The sequence below is a fragment of the Marmota marmota genome, unplaced genomic scaffold (assembly GCF_001458135.2).
Source record: "Marmota marmota marmota unplaced genomic scaffold, marMar, whole genome shotgun sequence".
Lineage (NCBI taxonomy): Eukaryota > Metazoa > Chordata > Mammalia > Rodentia > Sciuridae > Marmota > Marmota marmota.
In genome coordinates this window covers 9,333,423-9,358,787 of record NW_025999983.1, presented here as the reverse complement: position 1 = coordinate 9,358,787, position 25,365 = coordinate 9,333,423, and the positions used below count along the sequence as shown (strand labels likewise).

Here is a 25,365-nt window from a genome sequence, read left to right as displayed (position 1 = left end):
TAGGGGACACTTCAGATGGTAACAGGAGTCTGTCTCGATGTAGAGCTCTGGTATTCTTTCAGGAGGAGGAGATGACCTCCCTTTCTGAAGCAGGCTTAGAGAGCAGGAGAGAATGTAAACACACACTCACGTGAGCCCGTGGCTGACCCAGGGCTTCTCTGTGAGTGAAGTGGAAGTTCCCGGTCCCCAAGCTCACACACTGACCAGCCTCCCCTTTCCATCCGGAAGGGCCCCAATTCTTTGTCCCTGGTTTGATTGCAAGGTTGGTACTAGATGTGGGTGCTGCTATTATTTTTGCCTCTTGCCACAACTCCCAACAACTGGGAAGTGGGAGCCTTTGTGAATGTAAGGACCACTTCAAGATTTAAGCTTTCTCTCAGAGTGCTTGTGCATGAAATCATCCTTGAGAAATACTTGTTTTACAGGAACTTGCAGGAACTACTAGGGTTTTTTTTAATCCAGGCTTCCTTCTAGTTTTCTTGAACTAGTAGCTACTGTGAGCCTTGATCATTCTTTTCAATAGCTGTACTTCAACAACAAAGAGCAGCCCTGAGGAGCAGAGGCACAATTGTTACCAACAACAAATAAGAAGGGGAAAAAACCCACCCCAAAACCAGAATAATTGAATATTAGAGCAGGAACAATCAGCTTCACGCTTTGTGCCACAGAACTCAGTCCACGGATGCTGGTGATCTCCACTAGGGAGAGGAAGGCTTGGTGACTGGTCGTGGGCCTCAGACTGAACATGGAAGAAAAGCTTTTGTCCTCAGGTTGGTATTTGAAGCCCTAGGCTCCAGGGCTGGCACCTAGTAGAAGCACAGCGCAGATCGATCAACTGGATAAATAAATGAACTAAGGGCCATGAGAGCCCAAGGGAGGAAATAAGTGACTGTGCTTGCCAGGTATTTTCACAAAAGAAGCCTGAACTGGACCGTAAAGGCAGGATTATTCCTGCAGACATCAGGAAGGGAAGCTGCAAATCAGAGCACACCGTGTGCAAATGTCCGAAGAACAACGTGGCCTCCCAGGGAAGCACAGGGGGCCACTGGGCTTGGAGCACAGGCTGTTAGGAAGACTGGGCTGCAGGAGGAGCAGGCCAGGTAGTCCTCAGGAGAGGCCCAGGGTTCGTGGACAGACTCGAGAGCTGCAAGATCAGAAGGGACAGCAAGAGTAGCCCGAGCCTTACAGCTCCTCAGGCAGCCACAGGTGCCCCCCCAGGTCGCCGGGGGCCCCACACAGCCCCCACACAAGAGGGTGTGCTCAGAGTGAGTCCTTCCTAGAGGTCAGTGGACCTTAATGGTCTAAGGGGACACAGATCTTCTGATCCTTCCATTTCTTGCACACTCAGAGCTCTCAAATACCTAGCCAAGGGTCCGAGGTGTTGGTTTACTTCAAGCTCCAGTTTAGTGCGTCTGTGGAATTCTAGTTTTCAGCTCACTTGTGTGTCAAAGGTTTAATTTTTCTTTCCCTTAAGCATAAGGAATGCTAATAAAGACTAGTTTGTTGTTTTTGTTTCTGTGTTCCCAAGTCTTTGACATTCACAACTGAGTTTTGTAAGTGGTTCTAGGTGGTAAGTTGCCATTTCTGCACAATTCAGCTTTAAATTTGTCTGCTTAAATGAACATAAATGTTTCATAGAGTATCTTTCTAAACTTATATCTGACCCTCTAGTTTTTCTACCCATGTTTATAAGAGCTAAGTAAATTCGGTCGACTGTACCCTGACATAGGCGACAGAAGCACCCAATGACTGATTTAGGTCTCAGGGGCACCCAGCTGGCACCTGCAGAGAGCTGCCTTAATGTTGATGTGTTCAAAGCCGGTTCTTTTCACCTGATACTTAGGGACACACACAACCACGCCACCTCTTTGTTTTCTCTTAGTACAGAACAGATTGGAGAGCCCTCCCGTTCCCAGTGTGTGTGCTTCTGGAGTTGGGGGCTGCTGCCGATGCTGCTGAATTTAGTATCATTGATAGCGTAGTCCGTAGGGTGCCAGGCAGGTGAGGCCCATGCCAGGAAGGGATGTCCTCTCTGGCAAGGCGCTAAGCAGGAGGGCTGGTCCCAAGGAAGAGGCAGAGCCAAGGGCTGTGCCTTACCATTTCCATCCCTAGCTCTCCCACCGCGTTCCCAACTTCCTTCCTCTCTGTTTGCAACCTGCTAATGGAACTTTAATTTCCCATGAATAGTAAGTGGCTGAAGGCAGCAAAATGTTCTCCTTACCACTGGGATTGATATTTTTACTAACACCAAAAGGCCTTAGGCTAAAGGTTGAGGGCAGATTATCACAGACTCTTAAAGGAGACTAGGGTGTGGGGTCAGGAGAATAGCTGTTGGAGCCCCTGAATCAGGATGGGTAGCCCCTGAATCAGGACAGGTGAGCTGTAGCTTCTGCCAGTGAGTGCAGTCTTCCAGACACCACCAATGTGAAGAGACCTGGGGCCCCATGTGCATTTTCTTATGCAACCCTTCATTAGAGGTAAACTGTATTCTCTGAGTTCAGCTCGTTATACTTGAGCCCCTCCTTAAAAGGCACATATGGACAATATATGAACTGGGGAGTATCTTCAAGATCCTGAATCAGGGTTCTCAAACTTTAAGGTGCCCAAATCACTGCAAAATCTCAGATAAATGCAAATTACATTTAGTAGCTGGGAGGAGCTGAGAATCTGTTTCTCTGAGGAGCTGTTGGGTGACATGGATGCTGTATGGACCATCCTTGGAGCCACAAGGCCCCAGAGAGCAGTGTTCTCAACTTTGCATCTCTCGATAGATTGGCATCAAGATTTTAAAAAGCTCCCCAGGTATGCCAAACTGTACCCCCCACCAGTGAAGTCAGAATCCTGAGGACAAGGCCAAGATATCCCAACATAGGTGCTTCCCTGGTTGAGTCTGTAAGAAAGACGTGAGTGGATGGTGGGACTGATTCCTACCACTTTGGAAATCAGCCACAGTGTGTTGTGACGGTCTTGACGGTCTTTAAGGGTTGTGAATTAAAAATGAGCAGCTGCCTTTCGTGTTGCCAGCTTCAGAGCCTGAGCTGAGGGCCTCGAGACGCTCTTGCCATGCCCCCTGCACTGTGGCCTCTGCTCTTGGCTGCTGCAGGCTCTTTTCGGCAATCCTAATGGGGCTCTCAGAGTCCAGTGAGAATGAAACCGGACGTTGTCTTCCTGGGGCGAGGGTTTCTCGGCCCTGCTGCACATTCACATAGCTGGTCCGCATTCCGCGTGCTGGACAGTCTGAAAGCTCCCGGTGCGATGCTGTTGCGAAACCCGGACCGGGAGCTACAAGGAGACTTTAAAGAATCGACATATTTGGTTTTCTTCAACGATTTTGGAACTGGTTCTAAATGACAAAAGATGCTGGTAGGATGATAAACTGTAAAGATGATTTTTAAATATGCAATTAATGATTTTTAAAATGTTTCAAAATGTATATGTCGACTTCCTGTCCCTCACCTGGTATTTTTGGGGAGGCCAATAGGCACTTGAGCTGGGTGTGGAGTTCACCAACAGAACATGAAAATCAACTAGGGCGCTGCATTAGTTAAGGTAAGGCTAGCTGCTAAAACAGATAAAACCCAGGCCTTCCGGGGCAGAAGTTGGGCACTGTGACAAGGTCACTGCAGCAGTTGGGCAACTGTGACAAGGTCCGCGGGTAGCCCTCCTCTGCAGTCTGCCCAATGGGAGGGTGGGGGCTGGGCCCCAGAGGGCGGTCCCCCAGATGGGCGGGGCCACGTGTGCTCTCACGCCATTGGCCAGAGCTCCATCACTTGGCTCCTGGCCCTTCGTGAATGAGTGCAACGAGGTCCAGGAACTGCGGAGCCTTGGCCAGCAGCCAGCATTGAGGACTAGCGGTCCTCGAAGTGATGATTGATTTTTTTTTTTTTTTTTTTATTGGTACCAGGGATTGAACCCAGGGTTGCTTAACCACTGAGCCTCATCCCCAGCCCTTCTTTATATTTTATTTTGAGACAGGGTCTCGCCACGTTGATTAGGGCCTCGCTAACTTGCTGAGGCTGGCCTTGAACTTGCAATCCTCCTGCCTCATCCTCTTGAGCCGCTAGGATTTCAGCTGCACCCCGTTTGAAGTGATGATCTTAGGGAAGTGTTCTCTTCTTTTCTCCGCAGATATTGCAAACGGCACCAGTTCAGGGGGGTACCGCCCGCCTCCCAGAACCAAAGAAGTCATCATCAATGGCCAGACTGTGAAACTTAAGTATTGTTTCACCTGCAAGATTTTCCGGCCCCCTCGCGCCTCCCACTGCAGCCTGTGCGATAACTGCGTAGGTGAGTAGGAGCCCAGGTCACGGGGGCCGCGTGGGGGATGTGCTCCGAATAGGCGGATAGGCATTGTGCCAGGGCTGGTGTGTGCCCATCTTTAATCCTTCTCCACTGAAACACTCAATAATAGTTAATGTTCAGTGTATTTGCTTGTTACCATGAATTGCATCCACCAGGCCTAGAGTTACCAATCTTTTTTATTTTTGTTTTTTCCCCCGCCGCATTCTGCAGTGCCCTCGGCCTTCAGTTCCCCAGCACAGCGCAGAGATAAAACCATTTCATCCCTAGGCGGCTGCATGGCCTGGGCCCCACACCTAAGGGATATGCTTTGTTCAGTTCTGTTCGGAGCTGGAAGTACTGGATCCAGCAGGGAGGAAGGGAGGCAGAGGAGGGAGATTTCCTCAAGGGGGTGGGGGGGGGCGCGTGTTAGGGTCTTTGTTCTTCAGCAACCACGGGACCTCCACTCTGTCTTCTGGCTTTCTCCAGGAGAGATGAGGGAAACAGGCAGAGGGAAGGTGAGAGCCCAGAGGTCCCTGGTTGTAAGACTTGGCCTGACTGTGTGCACTTGGGTGCCAGACCCCTGGAGGTGGTCAGCAAGTGTTCCCCAGAGCTGCTGCCCAGGCTGGCAGTCTGCTCCCCCCACTAGGCTGGATCTCCTTAGAGATGAGGTGGCAAGGACATGGTCAAGCAGCAAGACAGACAAAGCCTTGCCACAGTGAAGACCCGCGTTTCCTCAGTCCCAGGGCCAGCCTCTAGTAATAGCAACCAAGGACACTTCTGGGGAAGGAGCAGGAACTCCTCTGTTACTTCATACCTGAGAGGATAGGAATATCCCCGAACAAGCCTTGTTTCCCTCGGTCACACTGATTTCAACCCTCTTCTTGAGTCTTAGAGCTTGTAGTCTCAATTCTTCCTGAGAAAAATGTAATTTAATAATAGGCTTCCTGCTTGCCTGCTGTTCCAAGCATCTTTTAATCATCTTAAATTTACCTTATCTTCACTTTAATAATCTAGAATTTGGTACAAACGCCATGTTTTCCCTATCAGGCTTTGTTTGAGTTTTATTAACTTCAACTACTATTAGTTTTACCTTCCCAGAGGAACAGCATGGAATTCCGTTCCATCTTTCCTAGGTGGTAAGGAGTCTTTAGTGAAGAGCCTGGGATGTGGCACTAGTTGGCCTGAGTCTGGATACTGGCTGTGTTTTATGCTACTAAATTCTCTGTGCCTCAGTTTTCTTGTCTCTCCAGTGGGGATGATTGAGAGACCTAATAAGTAAGTGCGTGTCAAGCGCTCAGAATAGTGCCTATCCCACGACAAATTATCTGCACTTGTTAGCTCCTATTACTGTTATCACTGCTGCTACCTTGATGTCTCTAGTGGCTTTCTCTGGACAATGCTTGATACATGTAGTCCTCTGCAGGTGTGATGACTAAAACTACAGCTAGGCCTCCAGGTGGGGCAACACCAGCCCACAGTGGCCATCTCATATCTATCTCGAAGACACTTAAGCCAAAACAGCATGGCAGCTTACATATCTTCTGGGGAACAATCCATAGGGATTCTTGGGCCTCTTCTTGGGCTGTCATTTTGACCTCAGGACTTCTTATGGAACAGTATGTAACTTACACTTACTCAGGTAAACTCCTGTTATTTTACGTACCTCTCCTATGGGCCTAGAGACTTATTCTAGTCTACAGAGAGTTGTTATCTACAAATCTGAAGTATTTACTGGGCACTTCCTCCCCTTTTTCATTTACAAAACTTTTACCCATTTCTAGACACCCCTGTTTCCACTTATTCATTTCCATCAGTTGGTCTCAATCCTGTTTCCTGTCGCAGCCTAATTCTTAATCATGATAAAAACTTTCATTCCCAATTCATAGTGACCTATTGTTTTAAAATCCCCTTTGGATTATTGTCAGACACTTTCTAAAAGCTCATATGATCACTCACAGTTTATTCCCACTATGGCTCCTATGTGTAGATGGCCCTTAAAGAACCCTGATGAACTGGATGTAAAACCCCTTATCAAAATTATGTTTGCCTTTCCCCAGTTGATAGTGTGCTTCTGCCTTAGTAAAACCATTTAAAATAGGGTCCTGTCCTATCAAATCTACCAGCAGTGATAGGGCCTTGGGTCTAGAGTATCTCTAGGAGCAGGTGTGTCCTTCTGAAAACAAAGTCACAATGGCAATCAGACATCCCCCTAACCAGCAGAGTGGTGTTCTAGAAACCAGAGGTCCTAAATAGCAAAGAGAAAAGGAGAGAAGGTGACAAAGTCCATGATGGGTCAAGAGGACGAGGCTGCACCAAGTGGTACACCACCAGCAGTGTCCTCTAAGCCTGGTCCACAGTCCTGGGCCTGGGCTTGGCTGACCCTAACTAGAGTCTGGCTCTATGGAGGACAAGGGAGGTGAGAAACATAGGACTGATTGAAAATAAAGCTGCTCATAGAACTCCTTAAAAAACCATGCAGTTATTCAAGTCTGCAGAGCGTCGGATTTCCAGTTAATTCCATGACACTTGGGCCTTTGTCATGACCAATGATCCGACCAGAAGATTGAACCTTCTGCATATGGGAAAAGAGTGGAAAGCAGATGTCTCCCACAGAGAAGGGTAATTGCAGAGTTTGCCAGTAGTTTATTTTTAGATAGAAAGTTTTTACTGAAAGAATTCTACTTTTTGCAGCAAGTGAAAAGCACAAGGAGTACTAAAAGACAGGGTTACAATATGTGGCTTCTCTTGTAATGAAGAGCTTTGGGCTGGCACTTCCCAGGCATAGTAGGTAGATCTTGCTTTGCAAAAGGAGATGGGAGAGGGAGAATGCGCTTTCCCAGGTTTTTGGAAGAGTATTTTCCTTTGTTAAATAAGTTTGAAATGAGAGCCAAGTCCTGGGACTGTGGGTTTCTAGTTGAGGATGGAGGGAAGAGCTTTCTGGGGAGCAAATGCTGGTGCAAAAATAGAACTTGTGGGCAGAACCTCGTGGCTGGGAGCTGACTCCTAGGACACACAGACCCAGGGATGCACCCTGGTCCTGTCACTGAGTAATTCCAGAACCTGGGCAGGTTATCCAAACACTCCTGTTTCCACCTCTGTGAAACAGGGTAACCCCAGGGCTACCTCATAGGTTTCTTTTAGAGAGTAAATGAGATGGTACCCATCAAAGCATCCAGAACAGATCTGGTGCACACTAAGGACCAGTGTGTACCTGCCATTAATGTTCATCTCATCAGTAATAGGACATGCTGCTGTTAGGGCTTCTGAATAGCAGATTCAGACAGGATTGGTTGTCACAATCACAGTCGTCACCTTGCTCTTTTTGGTAGGATTTAGACCACGTGCAGTCACAGAAGTGGGTACGTTCTTTCTGCCTTGGATTAGCTCCATTTCTGTCTCTGAATCTTCCTCTCTCTCTCTCTCTCTCTAGTTTCCTCTGTGTCCATCACACCACTTCTTCACATTTGCAATAGAGTATTTGGGGTGGTTTATCCATCTAGATGACCTTTGAGTTTATAAAACATTTGTAAACAACTAGCAGCTGAGGCCCTATGCCCTCCCTCTCAGACCCTCAGGTCACTGGAGTGAGGGTGGTAGAAGGCAAGAAAAGACAGAAGGGCCCATGAGGTCCTCTCAGGCTGACCCAGTGCATGCGGTTCACCTTCTGTGACCAGGTAGGACCCTGTGGGGGAGGTCTGTCCTTTGATGGCCCTGGTCCAGGGTCAGAATGGTCCCAGCATTCTCTGGAATTGGGCACTTCTAATGGAACCTAAACTGGTAACAAAAAGGGACTTAGTTGAAATTAATGTAATCATACACTATGGACAAACTAATAAGAAAGTTTGCTAAACATGAAGGCTCGCAAGCATTTGCCAACTGTCTGTCTAACCTGGGCCACATAAAGACAGGTCTGCCTAGGAGCCGAGAGGGGCCTCTGGAGGTCCCAGACCTGTTGTCCTGTCTGGGCTAGGGGACCCTCTGTGCACCTGCGATGCCACACCTGGAGGGCTTCGAAGACAAATGAAGGAGTACACAAAACCCTCAGGCCATTCCAGACCCCGGCCACAGCCAGCCTCCCTCACTCAGGGTGAGCACCGGTCTGTCATTGACTTCTACCCCTTCTGTTATTTCTGGTGTGGGTGCTACAGGAACCTCCAGAGGCCCCCTACTGAGACTCAGTGTCTACCCCTGCTGGTGTGGGTCAAGCACCACCCGCCTTAAATCCCTACAGACCCCCTCCTCATTCCCCTCTGTTGCTACATTTTCTATCCTGGCTCCTTGACCGGACATTTCTGGCTCCTGTCCCACAGTGGGCCCTCCTGATGCTCTCACTGCTCCTCTGTGATGCAGGTGTCCACACTCAGCCTGCTGGTTCAGTGTGTATAGCGCACACCCAGCTGAGTGCCACCACTGCCCCCCTCAGAACCCAGGCTTTGCTTCAACATTGTAACTCACGTTAAGAGAGGTGAAACGGTGGAGGTGTGGCGTTACATCTGCCTTCAGGTGTGGGTAGCATCATGGAACTCCTTTTTAATTCTTTGCATTTGGTAAGAGGTAATAAATCCTCATGGGAAAGTGTATCATTTTAGGGGAGAGACAGGGACTGGCATTGAATCTTCCTTGGAACCCAAATGCATAGGGCTCTCCTGGGCTTCTTAGAATCCATTATCTTTGCATTTAACCAGCTTTAATGAGCATTTACGTGTCAGGCACTATGATAGGAGCTAGGTATGTCAAAATGAAGAACAGTCCCCAGGGATTGTTGTTAAGAGCAGACCGAGGAGAACTTTAGGCAGAAAGCATTATATTTGGCATATTACACAAGTCAAAGAGAGTAATTTTATGTTGGTAATGAGTACAATTAAAAATTGTCATCAATATGTATGCACCAAATAATATTGCATCAAAATAAATAAGTAAAAGTTGTTAGTAAATGCAAGAATAATTTGGTATAAACATAGTGGCTAGTGAGAAACAACAGTATACCTCTGCTTTTGATGGCTTATGTCAATGCAATAAGAAAATCAAGGATAGCAATTGATAATGAATAAATATATGTTGAACTTTGTTTCTACAAAGTTTACTTGCCTTTTTCAGCTGTTCATGAAACATTTGCAAAAATCAACCATATTAGGCCACAATAAAGTCCTAACTAGCTAAAAGCAGATATTGCACCAACCAAATGGTCTGATGACACAACAATAAAACAAGAAATCAACCACAAAGATATGATTGCACAAACACAAGCATTTGCAACTTAAAAAAAAAAAAAAAAAAGCTTTTCATAAACACTTGGGCAACAGAAACTTCAATTTTGGAAAATGACAGTAAGAACAATGGTATTATAATTCCGAATTCTAAATTTTAAGACACAAAAAGTAGCCTAAGAGGAAAAGGTATTAATTGGAAGACTATCCAGGTGCTGGTAAGAATCTGCAAGAAGCTGGAAAGGCAGGCTGGGGGAGGCTGGGGGGGCGGGGCACAGGCAGTCACAACTGTCACAAGATGCTGCCTAGAGGCACAAGCAGCACATTGCTGGTACCACCACAGAGTTCTCTGTGCCATGGCATCAACTTAAAACTGCCCTGTCTGCCCAAGACCATGGGTTCCAGACTCAGATGTCTGGGTGGGCCTCTGAGCCTGTCTCACTTCTGCACTTGACCAGCCAGCAAGGTGGGGCCCTGCCTGACGCCCCCTGCCCCACTTACAGTCTGTATAGTGCAGCCGAGGGGGCTGCTTCCCAGCTACTTCAGGGTTCTCCCCAAACAGGAAGTTTACTTGGATGGTAGATAGCCATGAAGGAGAGCGTCTTTTAAAGTCTAGTACAAAAAAAAAACAACAAAGTTGAACTTAGAATAGAGGCAAGTAAACAAAGCATCTGTCTCAAGAAGATAGAAAGAGTAGCAAAATAAACTTAAGAAAACAGGGGAAAAAATCAGTGACCTAGAAGGCAGAACAGTGAACATGATGCCAGATCTCATTTCTTGGAAAATAAACAACCAAGAGAGAGAGAGCTCTGGTGAGACCGAAGGACAGGACACAGCAAGAAAGTGGAGTAGATTCAAATGAGATGAATATGGTGAGATATTTTTAAATTATTGGGATATGTATTATTTTGTATGTTGTCTAACTGAAAGTCAGTTAACTAAAAACTCAATGAATCATGATTTTTGTCAGAGATTGGCCCCAAAAAATGAGTTAAAAATGGGTAGTTCACACAAATTTTTCATGCAGTTATCTAGGCAAGGTGCTGAGTGCAGACAATATTACTTCCTACATTCTGAATATAGTGTCAGAGTTTAGAAAAACCTTTTAATTCATTTCACCGTGATAGTATGACCCCAATGACAAAAAAATCTAACAAAAATAACATGCAAAAAAATCACCAGAATTTCTCATTTATAAATGTATGTAAAAAGCTAACATGAGTCACAGAAAATTTGATCTCATTTTATTCTGTATATGAAAGAATTAGTCGTTCTGGCGTACAAGGGTGAATTCCAGGAATGCGACTGCCTTTTAATGATATTAGAACTGTTAACACACCAGTCAACCAAAGGGCAGAAGATAATGACGATGATGGATTCCCAAAAGGGTTTGATGAAGGGTGGTCTCCGTCTCTACCCTGAACTAAGCCAAGACTGGGAGGTGGGGCTGGCAGAATTCTGACCCCCAGGACCTCCATCCCTGGGTGCTATTTGCTTTGCAATAGTGACTTTGAGGAAGTCACTAGAGGTCACTAATCCACTGAGCTTAAAGCAACATTATCCTGGGTTATCACAAGGGCTCTGAGGAGCCAACACAGATATTTGAAGCCACAGAAGGATTTAATGTGTCCTTGCTGCTCAGAATCGGGGAGGACCATGTGGAAAAGTGAGAAGGGAATCCGTGGAACCCCAGCGGCAGGGAGTGTGGAAGAGACCTCAGCTGTGCCTGGGAACTGTACCCCTGGCCCATCCCTGATCTTAGCCTTAGACTGAGCAGAGAAGCCAGTCATGTTATGCTGAACGCCTCACTCATGGAATTGTGAGATGATAAATTCATGTTGCTGAAAGCCCCTACGTTGTGGTCAGTTGCTGTGCAAAACTGTTGCTTTGCAATACAAGTCTAGTACAGAAGAATGCTCCTTAACCTGGTTTTGGTACTGGGGATGGAACCCAGGGGCACTTTACCAGTCACTGAGCTTCATCCCCAGTTCTTTGTATTTACTTGCAATCCTCCTGCCTCACCCTCCTGAGTTGCTGGGATTATAGGTGTGTGCCACTGTGCCCAGCTTAACATGGTTTTTAAAAGAAAAATAAAGCTAATATTTTCTTTACAGTAAAATAATAGAGTGATGTATGTTGAAGTTGGGAATAGAGGAGGATGTCCACTGTCATAATTAGTTTTTAACATTATCTCTGAAAGTAATGCAATAAGAAAAATAAATATGAAATAAGTCTAACAAAAAAGAGGAAAATAAATTATCATTTTTTTGTAGATAAGAACACCAGTAACAGTACCAACAAACATTAGAACTAGTTTCATTCGTTTAGTAGGTTTATTAATTACCAAATAAATACATGACAGTAATTCACTATGTATCGGTTAGGAGTCTCCATAGAAATTCAAGATCATACTCTTCACAAATATATCTATAAATATAATGCAATTTGAGGCATGGAATAAGATAAATAACTATAACATTCAATTAGACAAACAAGCAATAATTTTGAATAACATATTTGAGAATAGCGCAATGCAAGGAAATCAGCACTGTTAGGTATGAAGGCTGGTGTGTCCCTCATGCACGAGTTGCAAAAAGTGTTCTCAATGTGTGTTCATTGTCCACTTTCATCTTTTCTGGATCTCCAAAGTGATCCTCCAGATGCCCGTCTTGTTATGCAGGGCCTGGGGTCTGGCTGGGGAGGCAGAGATGGATCAGCAATGTGAGAAATGCAAGGGGAGCCAGGGTGGGCTCTAGGAGAGCCCAGATGTCCAGTCCCCCTCCAAGGTGGGAAGCCTGAGGAGGAGTGAGTTACTGGTTGAGGAAGGGCAGGAGGCCCCATGTAGACTTGTCCAGGTGTCAGAACGAGAGGACAAGGCCGGGAATGACAGAGGACAGCAAGGCACTCGGCTGGCAGGTGTGTGGGAGCAGCCAGCAGGGCCAGTCTCGGATCCCTGGGAGCCCGTGGGGGGCCTCCTCTGGGCTGCCCACAGCAGTCCGCGGGAGCCTGGGTTCCACCTGGAGCCAGCCAGCCCTCCAAGCTTGCTTGTAGGTTTTGTCGGGGTGTCAGAGCTTGATTTTTTTTTTTTTTTTTTTTTTGGCTTAACCAGCAGCCCTGCACCTGAACTTGAAAATACAATCTACATAATGCTCCCTCCCACGTGTGCCCCCCTTGACCCCTCGGGAGAGTCCCTGCAGCCTCAGGTCAGTGGGCATTTGTGCCCTCTCAACCCACCCTGCAACTCAATTAGAATAAATAAGGCCATGAGATCTTTTAGAGGAAAGCAGATTTCAGAAGTTTTTCTTTTCACAGAGAGTCTATTTGTAGCGCCAGTGGGGCCTGGTGGCACTTGCAAAATGACAGGCAACGTCAGGAAGTGCTGCATCGTGAGACTTCTGCCACTTGTTCCTAGAAGGTTTTCTTCTTCCTTGGGAGAAGCTCAGAGCCAAAGTGACCCACCCGAGCGTGTCCGCAGGCCTGGGGTGTGCCTTTGCTCTTCTCCTGGCGCCTGGTTTCCCCACCGGCAGCGCAGTCTTTCTCAGTGGGGTTGTGTGTGGGGGTTAAGGTGCTCATCCTCCATGGATCGGTGATATTTGCTCAAGTGACAGAATTCCAAGGAAGTTTCCCGACTTATCTGACCTAAGATAGTGGGGTTCTGTCTGAGAAGCCTTCTCACCTGCTCTCAGGTCACAATAAATTATTTCCGGCTTTCCTTGTCTATTCCTGCCTGTTCTCCATCCTTGGGCTTCCCTGTTGGTTCCCTCCTCCTGGGTCCTCAGCCACCCCCAGCTCCACTCCTGGTGCCACCCTCTTCCTCCTTGGATCTGCCCCACTGCCGGCTGGAGCCACCCCTGTCCTAGCTGGGAAAGCCACCCCTTCCCTGCCAGCCCTTTTCTCAACATGGTCACTCCAATTGGGCCCCGTGTTCTGCTACCAAGAGATTTTTCTTCCACAAATACTTAAACTGAAAAAGAGCCAAGAGGGGCTTTTGAGGCAATAATCAAAGTAAAGTAACATCCTAGAAAGTCTGATCTCTCAGAAGAATCACCTCAGTAACGTGCATGCAGTTATGAAAGTAGAGATAAAGTCCCTAAAGTGGAATGCCCAGGCCCGAGGGTCTCTGCTTTAGCACACTTCCTGGGGGGCGGGGGTCTTAGGCACTGTCAGGGCCGAGAGTCCAGGAAGACTGTCTCTGCCCCTCCTGGGATCAGCCACCGGGGTCAGGCCATCTGATGAGTTGGGAACTGCCCGTCTCTCTCAGAGCAGTGGCCAGCGGTGAGGATTCCTTCAAAAGGACTCTGCTGAGGTGACTGTGAAAGGTTAATAAGCAGGTTCCACTGGGGAGGGCCTGCTGGGGGCCGCGCACATTAAATGTCACCTTGGAGCTGGATTCATGCCATACACTGTTTCTCCTGACTCACCTCCGGCCACCATCCCCTTGGGCCGTCTCCCCTTGGGTGTCTGATGGTTGACCCACCGTGCTGCAGGCCAGGGCCAGGCCCACGGCTGGATGTGGAGAGTCAGGGTCAGAGCTTGATCTTTGTTGTTGAGTACCTGGGAAGCAGCATTTGCAACTATCAGCAGGGAAAACAACGACAAATCCAGTTTAAAGATCTCGATGATTCTAGAATCAGGCAACAGAGGAGTCTGGCTTTATAGACAAAAAAATTACTTCAAAGTAATTTTTCTTATAATGTGGGTATAGGAAGAGAGAAAAATAACTGAATAATGAACATTGAGATTTTTTTTTTTTTATTTAAGGATTAAAGCAGAGGAACCTTCAGTATCACATGGAGGGAGACTGGCCTGTTTGGGGAGTGTGGCTGTTATTTCTGTGGTTGGTTAATCTGATTTCTCAATCAGGTAACAACCTAGTTCTGGTTTGGTGATGTAGGTCTTTTGTGGGTGACTCTGTTTTGATTTTTTGAGGGGTACCAGGGATTGAGCTCAGGGGCACTCTACCACTGAGCCACATCACCAACCCTATTTTGTATTTTATTTAGAGACAGGGTCTCACTGAGTTGCTTAAAGCCTTGCTTTTGCCGAGGCTTCCTTTGAACTCGCAATCCTCCTGCCTCAGCCTCCCAAGCCACTGGGATTATAGGATGCACCACAGCGCTCAGCTTCTGTTTTGATTTTTAATCTGGTCATTTGGGGCCCAGTGCAGAAGCTTAGTTCAAAATAAAGGCCTCCTGTAATTTTTATTAAACACGACTAAGCCAAAAGTATTTATTATTAGCTATATATGCAAGCTAAGTGCAAAGAAATACAGAACAGACTTCCTGCCCTTGAGAGGTTTTCTGCCTAGTCATAAAAAGTTAATGAATATCCTAGAGAAATATTTAGCAATACTGCAACACTCAGGATAACTAGTCTGATAGTGGCATGGATTGGACCAATTCCCATAAAGGGGGGAAAAAAAAATCAGATAGTGGCCTCATGGAGAGGTAGATGCCACCTAAGGAGGGACTTGAAGATCATAAGAGTATAATGCTCCAGAAGGAAATTCAGAAGGGTGAAATTCCACCTTGGGAGAACTAATCTGACACCTGAGCAGTGAGTTAGTTGATGAGATGTATTTGCTAGCTAGTGCTCAGAGATGCTATGTAACAAACATTCTCAAAACTCTTAGTGGATTTTAGCAATAGCATCTATCTCTCTCGTGTGCCTGCAAGTCATCTGGGACAACTCTGGGGCTTGGCTGTAGCATTGGTTCGAGATTAGGTCTTCTCAATTTTGCTCTCAGACCAGGCTGAAGGGAAAGCAGCTCCCAGGGCACATTATTCTCGTGGTGGTCATGAGACCACATCATGGGGAGCTAAGACGGAGTATCTCTCATGACCTCCGCTCATGGCCCATCTGCAAAGACTGCAGTAACCAAGCAAGGCACATGGCCAGTGTGAATGTCAGTGAGCAGGGAAGGGTACCCATCTCGAGGGGGACAGAAGAGATTATGTACTCAACAGTACAGGCTGACATGGGGGTGGGGATTTGAAGGCTAAGACCAGTTACCTTCTAAGAAGTGGTTCCTTTTAACCCATCCAGCACCTTACATCAGGGGCCCAAGGACCACTCATTGACTTGAGTCCCTTAGAAGCAAGATTGGCTCTAGCAATAGATTTGGGATCTAGGATGGCAAAGGCCCAAGCATACCTCGCCGGCCCTGAAGTTTCTTCTCCTTAGATGATGTGGGTAGCACATCTCCAGCTGTTCTGTTGGGTGTGAGGCAGTAAAGGTTTCACCAATTTCCACCCACTGTTTGTGGGAGTTGGGCAGAATTGAGCTGTTCCAGGCTGGAAACTTTGATAATGAACAATAATCTGTGTGCTTTGCTTTGAGAGCTTAATGCATGTTTGTATATGTTTTAACAAAAGCTATAAAAATAATTTGATTTGTTGGAATACATTTTTATTTTATGTTTGAAAAGGTTGATAACTGTTTTAACTAAAGGGCTAATCAAATTGGAGAGATTATATTTTGGGAAAAGAAATAAACATGTTTATTTTCAAATCCAGTAACATACCTGCACAACTGTAATTAGGACCTTTTCGGATGAAAGAATGAAAGCCATTTTTACTAAAATAACACTTTCCTTTCTAACACCATCCAGTGTTTATGTATGCCTTTTGAGGTTGGGAGCTGGTTCTCTATGTATTTTTTTTTCCTGCAAACCAGCCTGAGCGCTGGTCATTTGATACAGAGCTAAGGTCCAGGGAGGCAGAGACCTGCCCAGGTGGACAGCATGGCTGGAACAGGAAGGGCAGCTCCCAGAGCCTGTTGGACATGAGAAGAGGTAATAACTTCTCTCTGTCGAGCCTGATTGGAAGGGGCTTTCGACATTCTGATGACAAGTGGTGTCTGCCATGATGAGAGGGCACAGGGCTGGGGGAAGGAGCAGGACAATGAATGGCACACGGTCCCCAGCCTTTAAAAGGCTTTCATGACTCCTGGAGGAGCAAGAGAAAGTCTTCCTGCTCCAACCCAGCTGGGCCATGCACCGTCATAAGTGAGCTCAGCTTGCTAGCTCATCCCCCAGGATGATCGTGAAGTCCGCAGGACAAGAGGCGCATTAAATTCCAAAACCACTTCTCTCACATACATGGGTGAGTATTGGTTGCCCTCCTAAAGTTACGGCAAGAGCCTCCTGGTTTTCCGTGTGGCAGAGGTCACTAGCCCCTGGATTGGGCCTTCTCCACCTCAGGGTTCCCGTGAGGCCTTTAAGGTCCAAGGGGAGGGTTCGGTGACGTGAGCCACATGCTGAGAGTAGAGGGCACCAGAAATTTGATGGGAAGCAGCAACCCGAGGGGAAGCCCTGAGCCCCAAACGTGAGGGAAAGCTAAGAGATCTACTGGACAGAGGAGCTCAATTGCTGTGAGGACAGAGATAAGACAGTAGCCCCAGTGTGGGGTGTGACTTACTCCCTGGGACTGACCTGACCTGGCCAAGACCCAAGAACCTGGCTTCTTGGGTTTGCTTAGAGCAGGGATTCCTGACTTGGGGCCATGGATGGAATTCAGGGGGGCCATGACCTTAGCTCAAAAGATAATTACATCTTTATTTTCACTGACATCTAAATGAAATTGAGTATTTCCTCCAATCATGACTGTAGGCAGCAAATAACATTAGTAGCGTTCATCACCACAGGAACTATGGATATTTCATCTGACATTAGTTATTACAGAGATCTCAGAATAACATTTGCACCAATTCTACTTCAAAATTATGGTAGTTGATAAACCTTAGCTAGGTCAGTCAGCCTATTAATAAATAGGCACACACCTTACTGCTTAAAACCAACTTTCAGAATTGTTTGGAAGATGCTATTTCATTATAATTGACCTCCTTTGCATCTCATGTATGTAATATATTTAAAACATTCTGGGACGGGGCTCTGGGCCTCAGACTGCCGAAGGGGTTCACGACACTAAAACAGTTAAGAATCACTGTTTAGACTCAAGTTGTTAGAAAATAGGCCCCTTAGGACTTGTGTGGGACTTTGGTATGCTCTCTCCACCCTATCCCAAAGGGTTTCCATGAGAGTTTTTTTTTTTTTTTTTTTTAAGATTTGTCTTTTTCTTCTTTTTTTTTTTTTTTAAATATTTATTCTTTAGTTTTCGGTGGACACAACATCTTTGTTGGTATGTGGTGTTAAGGATCGAACCCGGGTCGCACGCATGCCAGGCGAGCGCGCTACCGCCTGAGCCACATCCCCAGCCCATGAGAGTTTTTAAAGTAACAAATAAGAACATTACTTTCAGGAATGCCATTTTTAAAGGGCCTTTAAAAAAAAAAAAAAAAAAAAAGCAAACTACAGTGGGCTCTTTCTCCTTCCTTCCTCTTTTCCTTTCTCAGTCCAAACAGGTGTGTGGCCCAAAGCTTTCAGGGGTAGGAGGCAGGCTTGGACACCTCCCAGCCCCAGTGGGACCTGAAGGATCTGGTGTTGAGCAGCTTTATTTAACCCCTTCATTACAAAGAAGGGAACACAACTAGCAGGCAGCTCAGGGCTCTGGGGGAAACAGAACCATCTTGACATTGTTGAGATGTCCTTCTTGTCTCCGTCCCTTTATGCCCTGAGAACTATGGGGAAGAAAAGAACCCTCAATGTAAAGAAATTAAAACCTTTACACATATCAAAATAACACACTTACAGTATCGTCTTAAATTTGAAGCCCTGGCTTTTCCATAGGGGTGTGTGATGACTTATATAACATACCTTTCCACCTAAACTTGGCAAAAGGGAGACGTATCATAGAACACACTCTTGGCTCTTAGGAGTTGAACCACAGTGGTGTTCCAGCAGAGTGTAGGCCACTGGTCATATGATAGCAGCAACCAACTTTCTCCTAAGAGGTCTGTGCCTGGAAGCCATTGCTTACCACCAGCTCATGCTTGTTTTAGTTCACTTTTTCACCAATAATCTGAAAAAAAAAAAAAAAAAGCATCTTTCCCATTTCTGGTCATGCTAACAGGAAGTTGCTGGTGTATAGGCACAGACAGGCTCCCCGGCTGTGCTCAGGGAGGCAGTGAGCATCAGGGCTGGTGACCCGGATTTTTTAGGGCTGTGACATAGCCTGTGAGCATGTCATTCACTCACCTACTTAGGAAATACTGACGGACTGTGGATGTGTGTCGGCCTCTGGCAGGTGGGCCCTGGGAGGCAGTGGTGAATGCGGCCAGCCTGGGCCAAAGAGCTTCCAGGTGTCCAAGGAGGAACATGGGTGGATTAGCAAACACCTCCTGCGTGGGAGCATAGGAGAAAGACCCCAGCCCAGAGGAAGGAGCGTCCAATGTGAGGCCCAGGGTGAGTTCCCGTGAGCCAGCACATGGCCTTGCTACTCCTGCCTCCCCTTAGCTGGCTACTGGGAACTGAGGGACAGGTGGTGTGCCCGACTCGGTCTCCACATGTGGAGGACTAAGAGGCAGGAGGTAGGTGGGGGCCTTGCAAGAAGCACAAGGGGGTTTCCACCTTATGAGGGCAGAGGATGAGTGAGCTCTCCTGCGTTGGAGAAAGCACCCTCTGTGTCCAATGCCTAGCAAGCTGCATGTTACAGCATGAAGCTGGGGAGAGAGGGCTGTGGCCATGGTGCCAGGGTAGGTGGCAATAGCCCAGAGCAAGGTAGTGGCCTAGAGATGGGAAAATGTGGATATTCCCGAAATATTTAAGAGGAGGAGGCAACAGGACTCAGTTTTCATCAAATTCATGGGGTTGAGACAAAGGAACCATTTATTCTGTCTCCTAAGAACATGGATTTCCCCATGTTAAAAACTAAGGCTTTTAAAGAAAGCACTGTATCATGACTTGGTGACCAGAGTTTATGAAGTACATGATTCAGTTTAACCACCTCGAACCTTCTGGCCCTCAGTCCAGAGCTTGAAATGCAGCAGCTGAAAATAGACGCGAGGACCCAGAAACAGTGAGATGAGCTCCGCGGAGCCCCAGTGAGAGCAGCATGCGTCAGGCTGCCTCTGTCAGGGTGGTGCCCGCGAAGTCAGAGCATGGAGAGAAAAGGGAAAGGGTGGGAAATAAGTGCTGGAGGGTAACTGGAACAGAAAGAAAGAGGGGCGGACACAGAGGAAAGGGAGAGGCGGAGAATGGATGTAGAGTCCCTGGCCCTGGAGAGCAGGGCCCTTAGATGGGCCGACAACTGCCGGCTGGGGCAGAGCAGACACGTCTGGCCAGGGGATGTGGCTCTTCCCACATGGAGCAGGGGCTCCCCCAGAGCTGCCGGGGTGCCAGTCATTCAGCTTGCCCCCTTAACCCAGAAGGTCTCCCTGTCACCAACACTGTCACCCTATCTTTCGCCTGGCTCTTTACAGTTTATAAGGTAACTTCATAAAGAGTTTTGTGGTGAGTGGGGTGGGCTGTTTAATGGCCTTAAGCAAAAAGTCTTATGGATGCCACAAAAGAGGACTCAGTTTCCAGTTCTGCTCTGAGCAGCAGTGTGTCTGTCCTCTCCTGGGGCCATGGAAGTGGGCAGTGGAGACAGGCACCGAGCTCAGACAGGCCCAAGGAGGAGACACATCCTCAGGAGCACCCAGGGGTGACAAGGCAGGACAAAGACTGGACTCTGGGGAAGCACAGGTAGGAGCAAGAGCCTCAGGATGCCATGGGACCCCAGAGGGGAGCCAGGCTGGACCAGGGTCTCCTCTTCCAGACCTTCTGGATGAAACCATTAGCAGTTCCACGCTATTTGGAAGTTTCCCTCATAATTTTGCAGGGTGGATCATCGTGGTCCATCACAGAGGTGGCTTCAGACAATCACAAAGTCCTTAGTTGGCATCATCAGGGCCTCAACAATGAGCCCACCCACCTTAAATATTGTCAGACTCACACAGCTGGACTGGGTGGACCCCACCTGAGGCCTGAGTCAAGAATCTGAAGGAAGCAAACTGCCCCCCGCCCCCCGGCCCCCGTGAGGCTTTACCGAGCCTTGTTTTGTCTCCACATTGCAGGACACATCAGTCACCCCAAGTCTCAGGACAGCCCCTGGATGAGGAATGGAAAGAGAGGTTGTACATCAAATGAGAACAGGCAGGCTGAGCCGGCCCACACCCTGGAAAGCAGGGTATGATTTCAGAATGCACCCAGTCTTTTATTCTGTGCATTTATTTTAAAACTATTTTCAACAAACAACTGAGACCATGCATGCCATGCTGACAGGATTCCCAGGGCCTCTGGGGGACATTTTCAACCTGTCCTCGATCAGTGACTCCCAGAGTGCCAGTGCACAGTCTGGAGAGCCTGCTTCTTGTGCAAGGGCTGGGTGGCCAGGCTGGGTCTCAGGTGACAGAGGGGCACCCTCTGGCCCAGTGCTCGCCTCCTTTCTGTTCAGAATTGACAAACTGCCACTCACTTTAAAATTACTTCCTTCAATACCAGGAAACGCCCCAGCAGTCGCCTGGTGGGAGTCTGTTTCTGTCTTCCTCTTCCCCTCTCTGTTACTCTGTGACTCTGGGGAGGGTGTGCTCCACCCTGCGTCCTGCCCCTCTCTGCCTTCCAGAGTCTGACTTTCTCTGGGTCTCTGACTCCAGCTCAGACCCAAGACTATGTTCTAGTCTTGCATATGCAACTGTCTGCTGGGCAGCTCCACTTGGGGGGACAAAAATGTCCCTCATCTGTCTTCCCAGCCACCTTGCTGAGTGCCGGTACCGTTCTTGCACAGGGAGTCCCAGCCGAGGCCTTCCTCCGCCACACCTACCTTACCTGTTGTCACCAGGGTCTGTGCCTTTCGCTCACTCGGTAAATCCCAACTCCTTGCCTTCTCTGTGCCCTGCATGGCCACCGTGAGCTGCCACCACCTCTCATCTCAACTGTGCCCCCCCACCACCCACTCCTGCTCCTATCTGGCCTCTGGGCCAACACCAGCATGACCATTCCCAGACAGAATCTGACTGCCCATGGGAAGAAGGCCACAACCCTGGCCCACTACTGGCCCTGGACATGAACTGCACTCCTCAGTGCCACCTAGCTCATCCCTGGGCCTCTGGCTCCTCTGTTAATTCCTTGAGGGGAGTCCCAGTGGGGCTTCATACGCCCCTCCCATGGCTTTCTGTGCTCTTCCTCAACAGTGCTGACCAGGGCTGGTATGTGGCCTTTCTGGGCAACTGTCTGTCCACCTAGCATGTAAACTCCAAGAGGACAGGCTCCATCTGCCCCTCGCCCCACACTCCCAACAGCAGCACCTGGGCCAGCAGCAAGGGTCAGGTGACCATCTGCCAAAAGGGGAAGGTAGTGGAGAAAGAGGAAGAAAAAGAGGGTTTGCTGTTCCTCGGCCGTATCTACCTCCATCTCTCCATTTCACCTTTCTCTCTTGAGAAACAAAATCTTTAAGGCCATGTGACTAGGTCAGTATTCCCCCTGAGGATAAAATGTTTCCTTTACCGTAGTCTAAACTAAATCATAGCCCCCCACCCCAGACCTCCCAGAAGTACAAATTGAATTTTCAGACTCCAAGAGCAATGATGATCAGTTTCTTCAAGTTAAATCTGACCGGGGTGTTCACCCCGCTATTGTTCTGGCAGGAGGCCAGTGCCATCGCTGGGGACCTCTCCTCATGCAGGCCTGGCACAGGTGAAGTTGCACACGTGCTTGTTTATTCCACAAGTAACTCGGGGCCTCTCGTTACCAGGCACAGGTCTACGTGAAGCAGTAGCTCGGTTGGGACCTGGCGTCCACACGTTAGCAGGAAGACCTGGAGGCTCTCTTCTGTGGACTTGGTTTTAATGCTGCTCATGGCCCCCAAGTTCATCTCGTGACCCACTACTTGGCCACCACCCGTGGTTCAGAGGGAAAGCACAGGAGAGCTGCCCTGTTCTGAGCGATGGCAGCCTTGGGCCAGGCCAACTGGGGCTACCCAGGGTGCTGGTCCCCTGAAGGTCTGTGCCTCCACCAGACCTTTCTGCCGCCTTAGAACAACTTGATTTTAAATCGGCTGCTGAAGAACGTCACTTCAGTGTCCATGCTCTAACCCGGTGGTCAGCATTTCCTCCACTTCAGGAGACAGTGCACCCTTTGCCGTTTGAGTGCTTACTGTGGGGTTGGGGCGCAGTTTCCGTCAGATTTTCCAAACATCAGGGAGTGAAACAAAGGTGCAGAGCCACTGCCCTCAGGGTGGAGAACACTGGCCAGTACTGTCCCAAACAGCCGATGAGGGCAAGAGGTCTCCATGCTCACTGGACATCCTTTCCTCTTCCTTCATTCATCGGGGCCAGAAGGTCCGAGATGGGGGCTCTGGGAGGACCACCCCATGCTCAGCCTCAGTGTGGAAGGGCTGGTCTGCTTGCCCCAGGCCTGGCTGTGTGGCCCAGATGCTGGCTGCTATTAGGACTAACCCCTAATCACAGCTGCCTCACTAAACACTGCTCTTAGAAGTCCCCTGTAACTCCTGACAGGAAGGCCAGTGGGACCTGTGGACATTAATCTGCCACAACGGAGAAAAATCACATTCCCAGGCAGCAAAGCATGGCAGGTCACAGGCCGGGGCTCAAGGTGCATGCCATGCTCTGCCTGAGCCATCCTGAAATTCTTAATAATTACCAGTTATTCTAATAAGCTGCTCCATATTCCCATTTTGCAGTGGGGCCCATGAATTATGCCTCAGTCCTGACCAGGAGAGAGACCCTTTGCCTGCTCTTCTGAATGCCTTTGTTTAGAAAGTAATTAAAGATCTACTGACTAGACTTACACGCTGCATATGAACAACAAGAAACAAAACAAGAGACTATATTTAGAGGCTGAGAAGTCTGCACAGACCCAGTGTGCTGGCAGGAGCCTTTATGTGTCCTCTGTAGTTCCTGACTGCTTTCAGAGCCACCAATTAGTTCAGGGCCTAACCCGGGCCTGTAAGAGATCCAGTTCTTGTAAATTCTTTATTTATAGTTCCTGCTGATGAGGCCTGCGGCACTTCCTCGCTTTGTGTGGGATGGACACAATTGACTTGAATTCTTGAAATGTTCTGCTTGGCCATGGAATCATGGCGAGAGTGGGGAAGGTGCCTGGGAGAGCCCGTCTAACTGGCCCAGTCCTGAAACCTGCCTGGGTGACATCGTTAAACAGGCAAAAGGCCAGGACCAAACTCAGGATCTCCAGCTGAGTCCATCGTGCGTTTCTTCACAGCACAACAACACACATGCCGGGGCCTGGACTGGAGTTGCTAGAATAATTTAGTAAATATGTACAAGCTGACTGCACATTTGCCAGCTATTTGTTGTTATTGTGTTTACGTATTTATTTATTGTTGCCAGCAGTGGCCCATTTTAGAAAATGAACATTTCTGAGGAAGCCCAATATGCAGCCCAGGTACAGGTGTAGCTGTTCAGGAGGAAGAGAAGGGAAAGTTTGCGTGTGGAGGTGGAGGTGCCCAGCACCCGAGGAGCTCAGTTTGGAAACGGCAGTTCAGACACATGCTCTGCAGTCACCTTGCAGGGGCCACCTGCAGGAAGAGGCACAGGAACGTCAGCAGCAGGAGCCACCTAGGGAAAAGAGGCAGGGGGCTGAGGAGGTCTTATTTGTACCAGAAGATGCCTGTGGCACATGTGGAGGGCACCCTGAAGGGGACATCCAGATGTGACAGTGTTTCATGCAGGAGGGCATAAGGGCACATGCATGACTGTGGCCTTCAGAAATAGGGGAGTGGAAGGATAAAAAAGACCAGAAATGCACCCACAACTTCTGCTGACCACATGGGTATGAGGGATGGAGGAGCCCAGAGCAAGAAATGTGTACATTCCAGTCTCCTACCTGGGGAGACTGGCTGGACACCACTGCAGTTACTGGCTGAGGTGGTTTGTGAGGAGATAGTGAGGGGTCATCATGAACAGAGCTTTGGACCTGATGAACAAGAGGTGTCCGTGGGACAGTTGGGTGGAAACAGCCGGGGGCCCTTGGAAGCCCAAGCTCACATCAGCAAAGCTATAGCTCCATAAGGAGAAGCGCCAAGCCCCAAGGACAACCTGCCCCACATCTGTGATGCCCACCCCCACCCTCAGATGGCCGCTGCCCTGGGCCAGGCTGTCCACACCCAGCCATACCCTCCAGGCCATGTGAAGGGACAAAAGGACATGAAATCTCAGATGCACACCCCAAAATCCCAGCCCAGAGGAGGCTGGAGCAACAGCTATTTCAGGGGTGAGAGCCAGATGTCTGTGTGGAGGACAATGTGCTAGGAGACTCAGGGTGTCCTAGGCCCCTTCTGTCCACCAGAGTCTCGCTTTGCTTCTGTGCCATATCACAAAGTGGGGCAGCCAGGACTTGTCCTGGGAGAACTGGGCTGAGTCTCAGGACCCCTGACTGGGAATATGAGACAGCCAGGGTGGCAGTGGCCCGCGGATCTCAGACTGTGGAACATCAGAGAGGAGCAACCTGGGGTTTAGGGGGGCAGGTAGGAGGGCAGTGCCTCTTAGAGATGGGAAACTGAGGGCCATCATGACCATAATAGACATGAATTGGAACCCCGGTGAGAAGATGCCCTCCAGGTGAAACTGTCAAGACGTGTGCAGAGGAGAGTGAGAGGAGACAGCTTGCCAGCCCTGCTCTGTGTCCCCCACGATCCACACAGTCCTGTCGTAACACCAGCATAGTGGTAGTCACAGGGCACCACTAAAGGACAGTTTCGTCACCAGAAGAGTTACCACCTGTTGACGCACAAGTGCATTTTGTATTTCTTTCCTTAAGCCGCTTTGATATTTTAATGCCACAGTACTTAAGTTGGATATAAAGTTTCCGTTTAAAAAATGAAATCTCAGAAATTTTTCAGAGTCTTCATGCTTCTGAATTAAAAAAAAAAAAAAAGTTCTCCTTGGGCAGATCACCGTGTGCTTCCTAAGGGGAAACGCATCTGTTGCACTGACTCACTGAGTCCTGCTCCTACACAAGCTC

At 48.3% G+C, this 25,365-nt stretch overlaps 1 protein-coding gene across 4 annotated transcripts in view; it reads left to right on the top strand.

Annotated features, from left to right (window-relative positions):
* Zdhhc14 (zinc finger DHHC-type palmitoyltransferase 14) overlaps nucleotides 1–25,365 on the top strand; it is a 241,202-nt gene that overhangs the window by 176,027 nt on the left and 39,810 nt on the right. For all 4 annotated transcript variants that reach the window (XM_048805914.1, XM_048805912.1, XM_048805913.1 and 1 more), the window contains exon 3: nucleotides 4,129–4,287. In XM_048805914.1, the coding sequence (XP_048661871.1) occupies nucleotides 4,129–4,287 (159 nt within the window). The remainder of the gene's footprint in view (nucleotides 1–4,128; nucleotides 4,288–25,365) is intronic.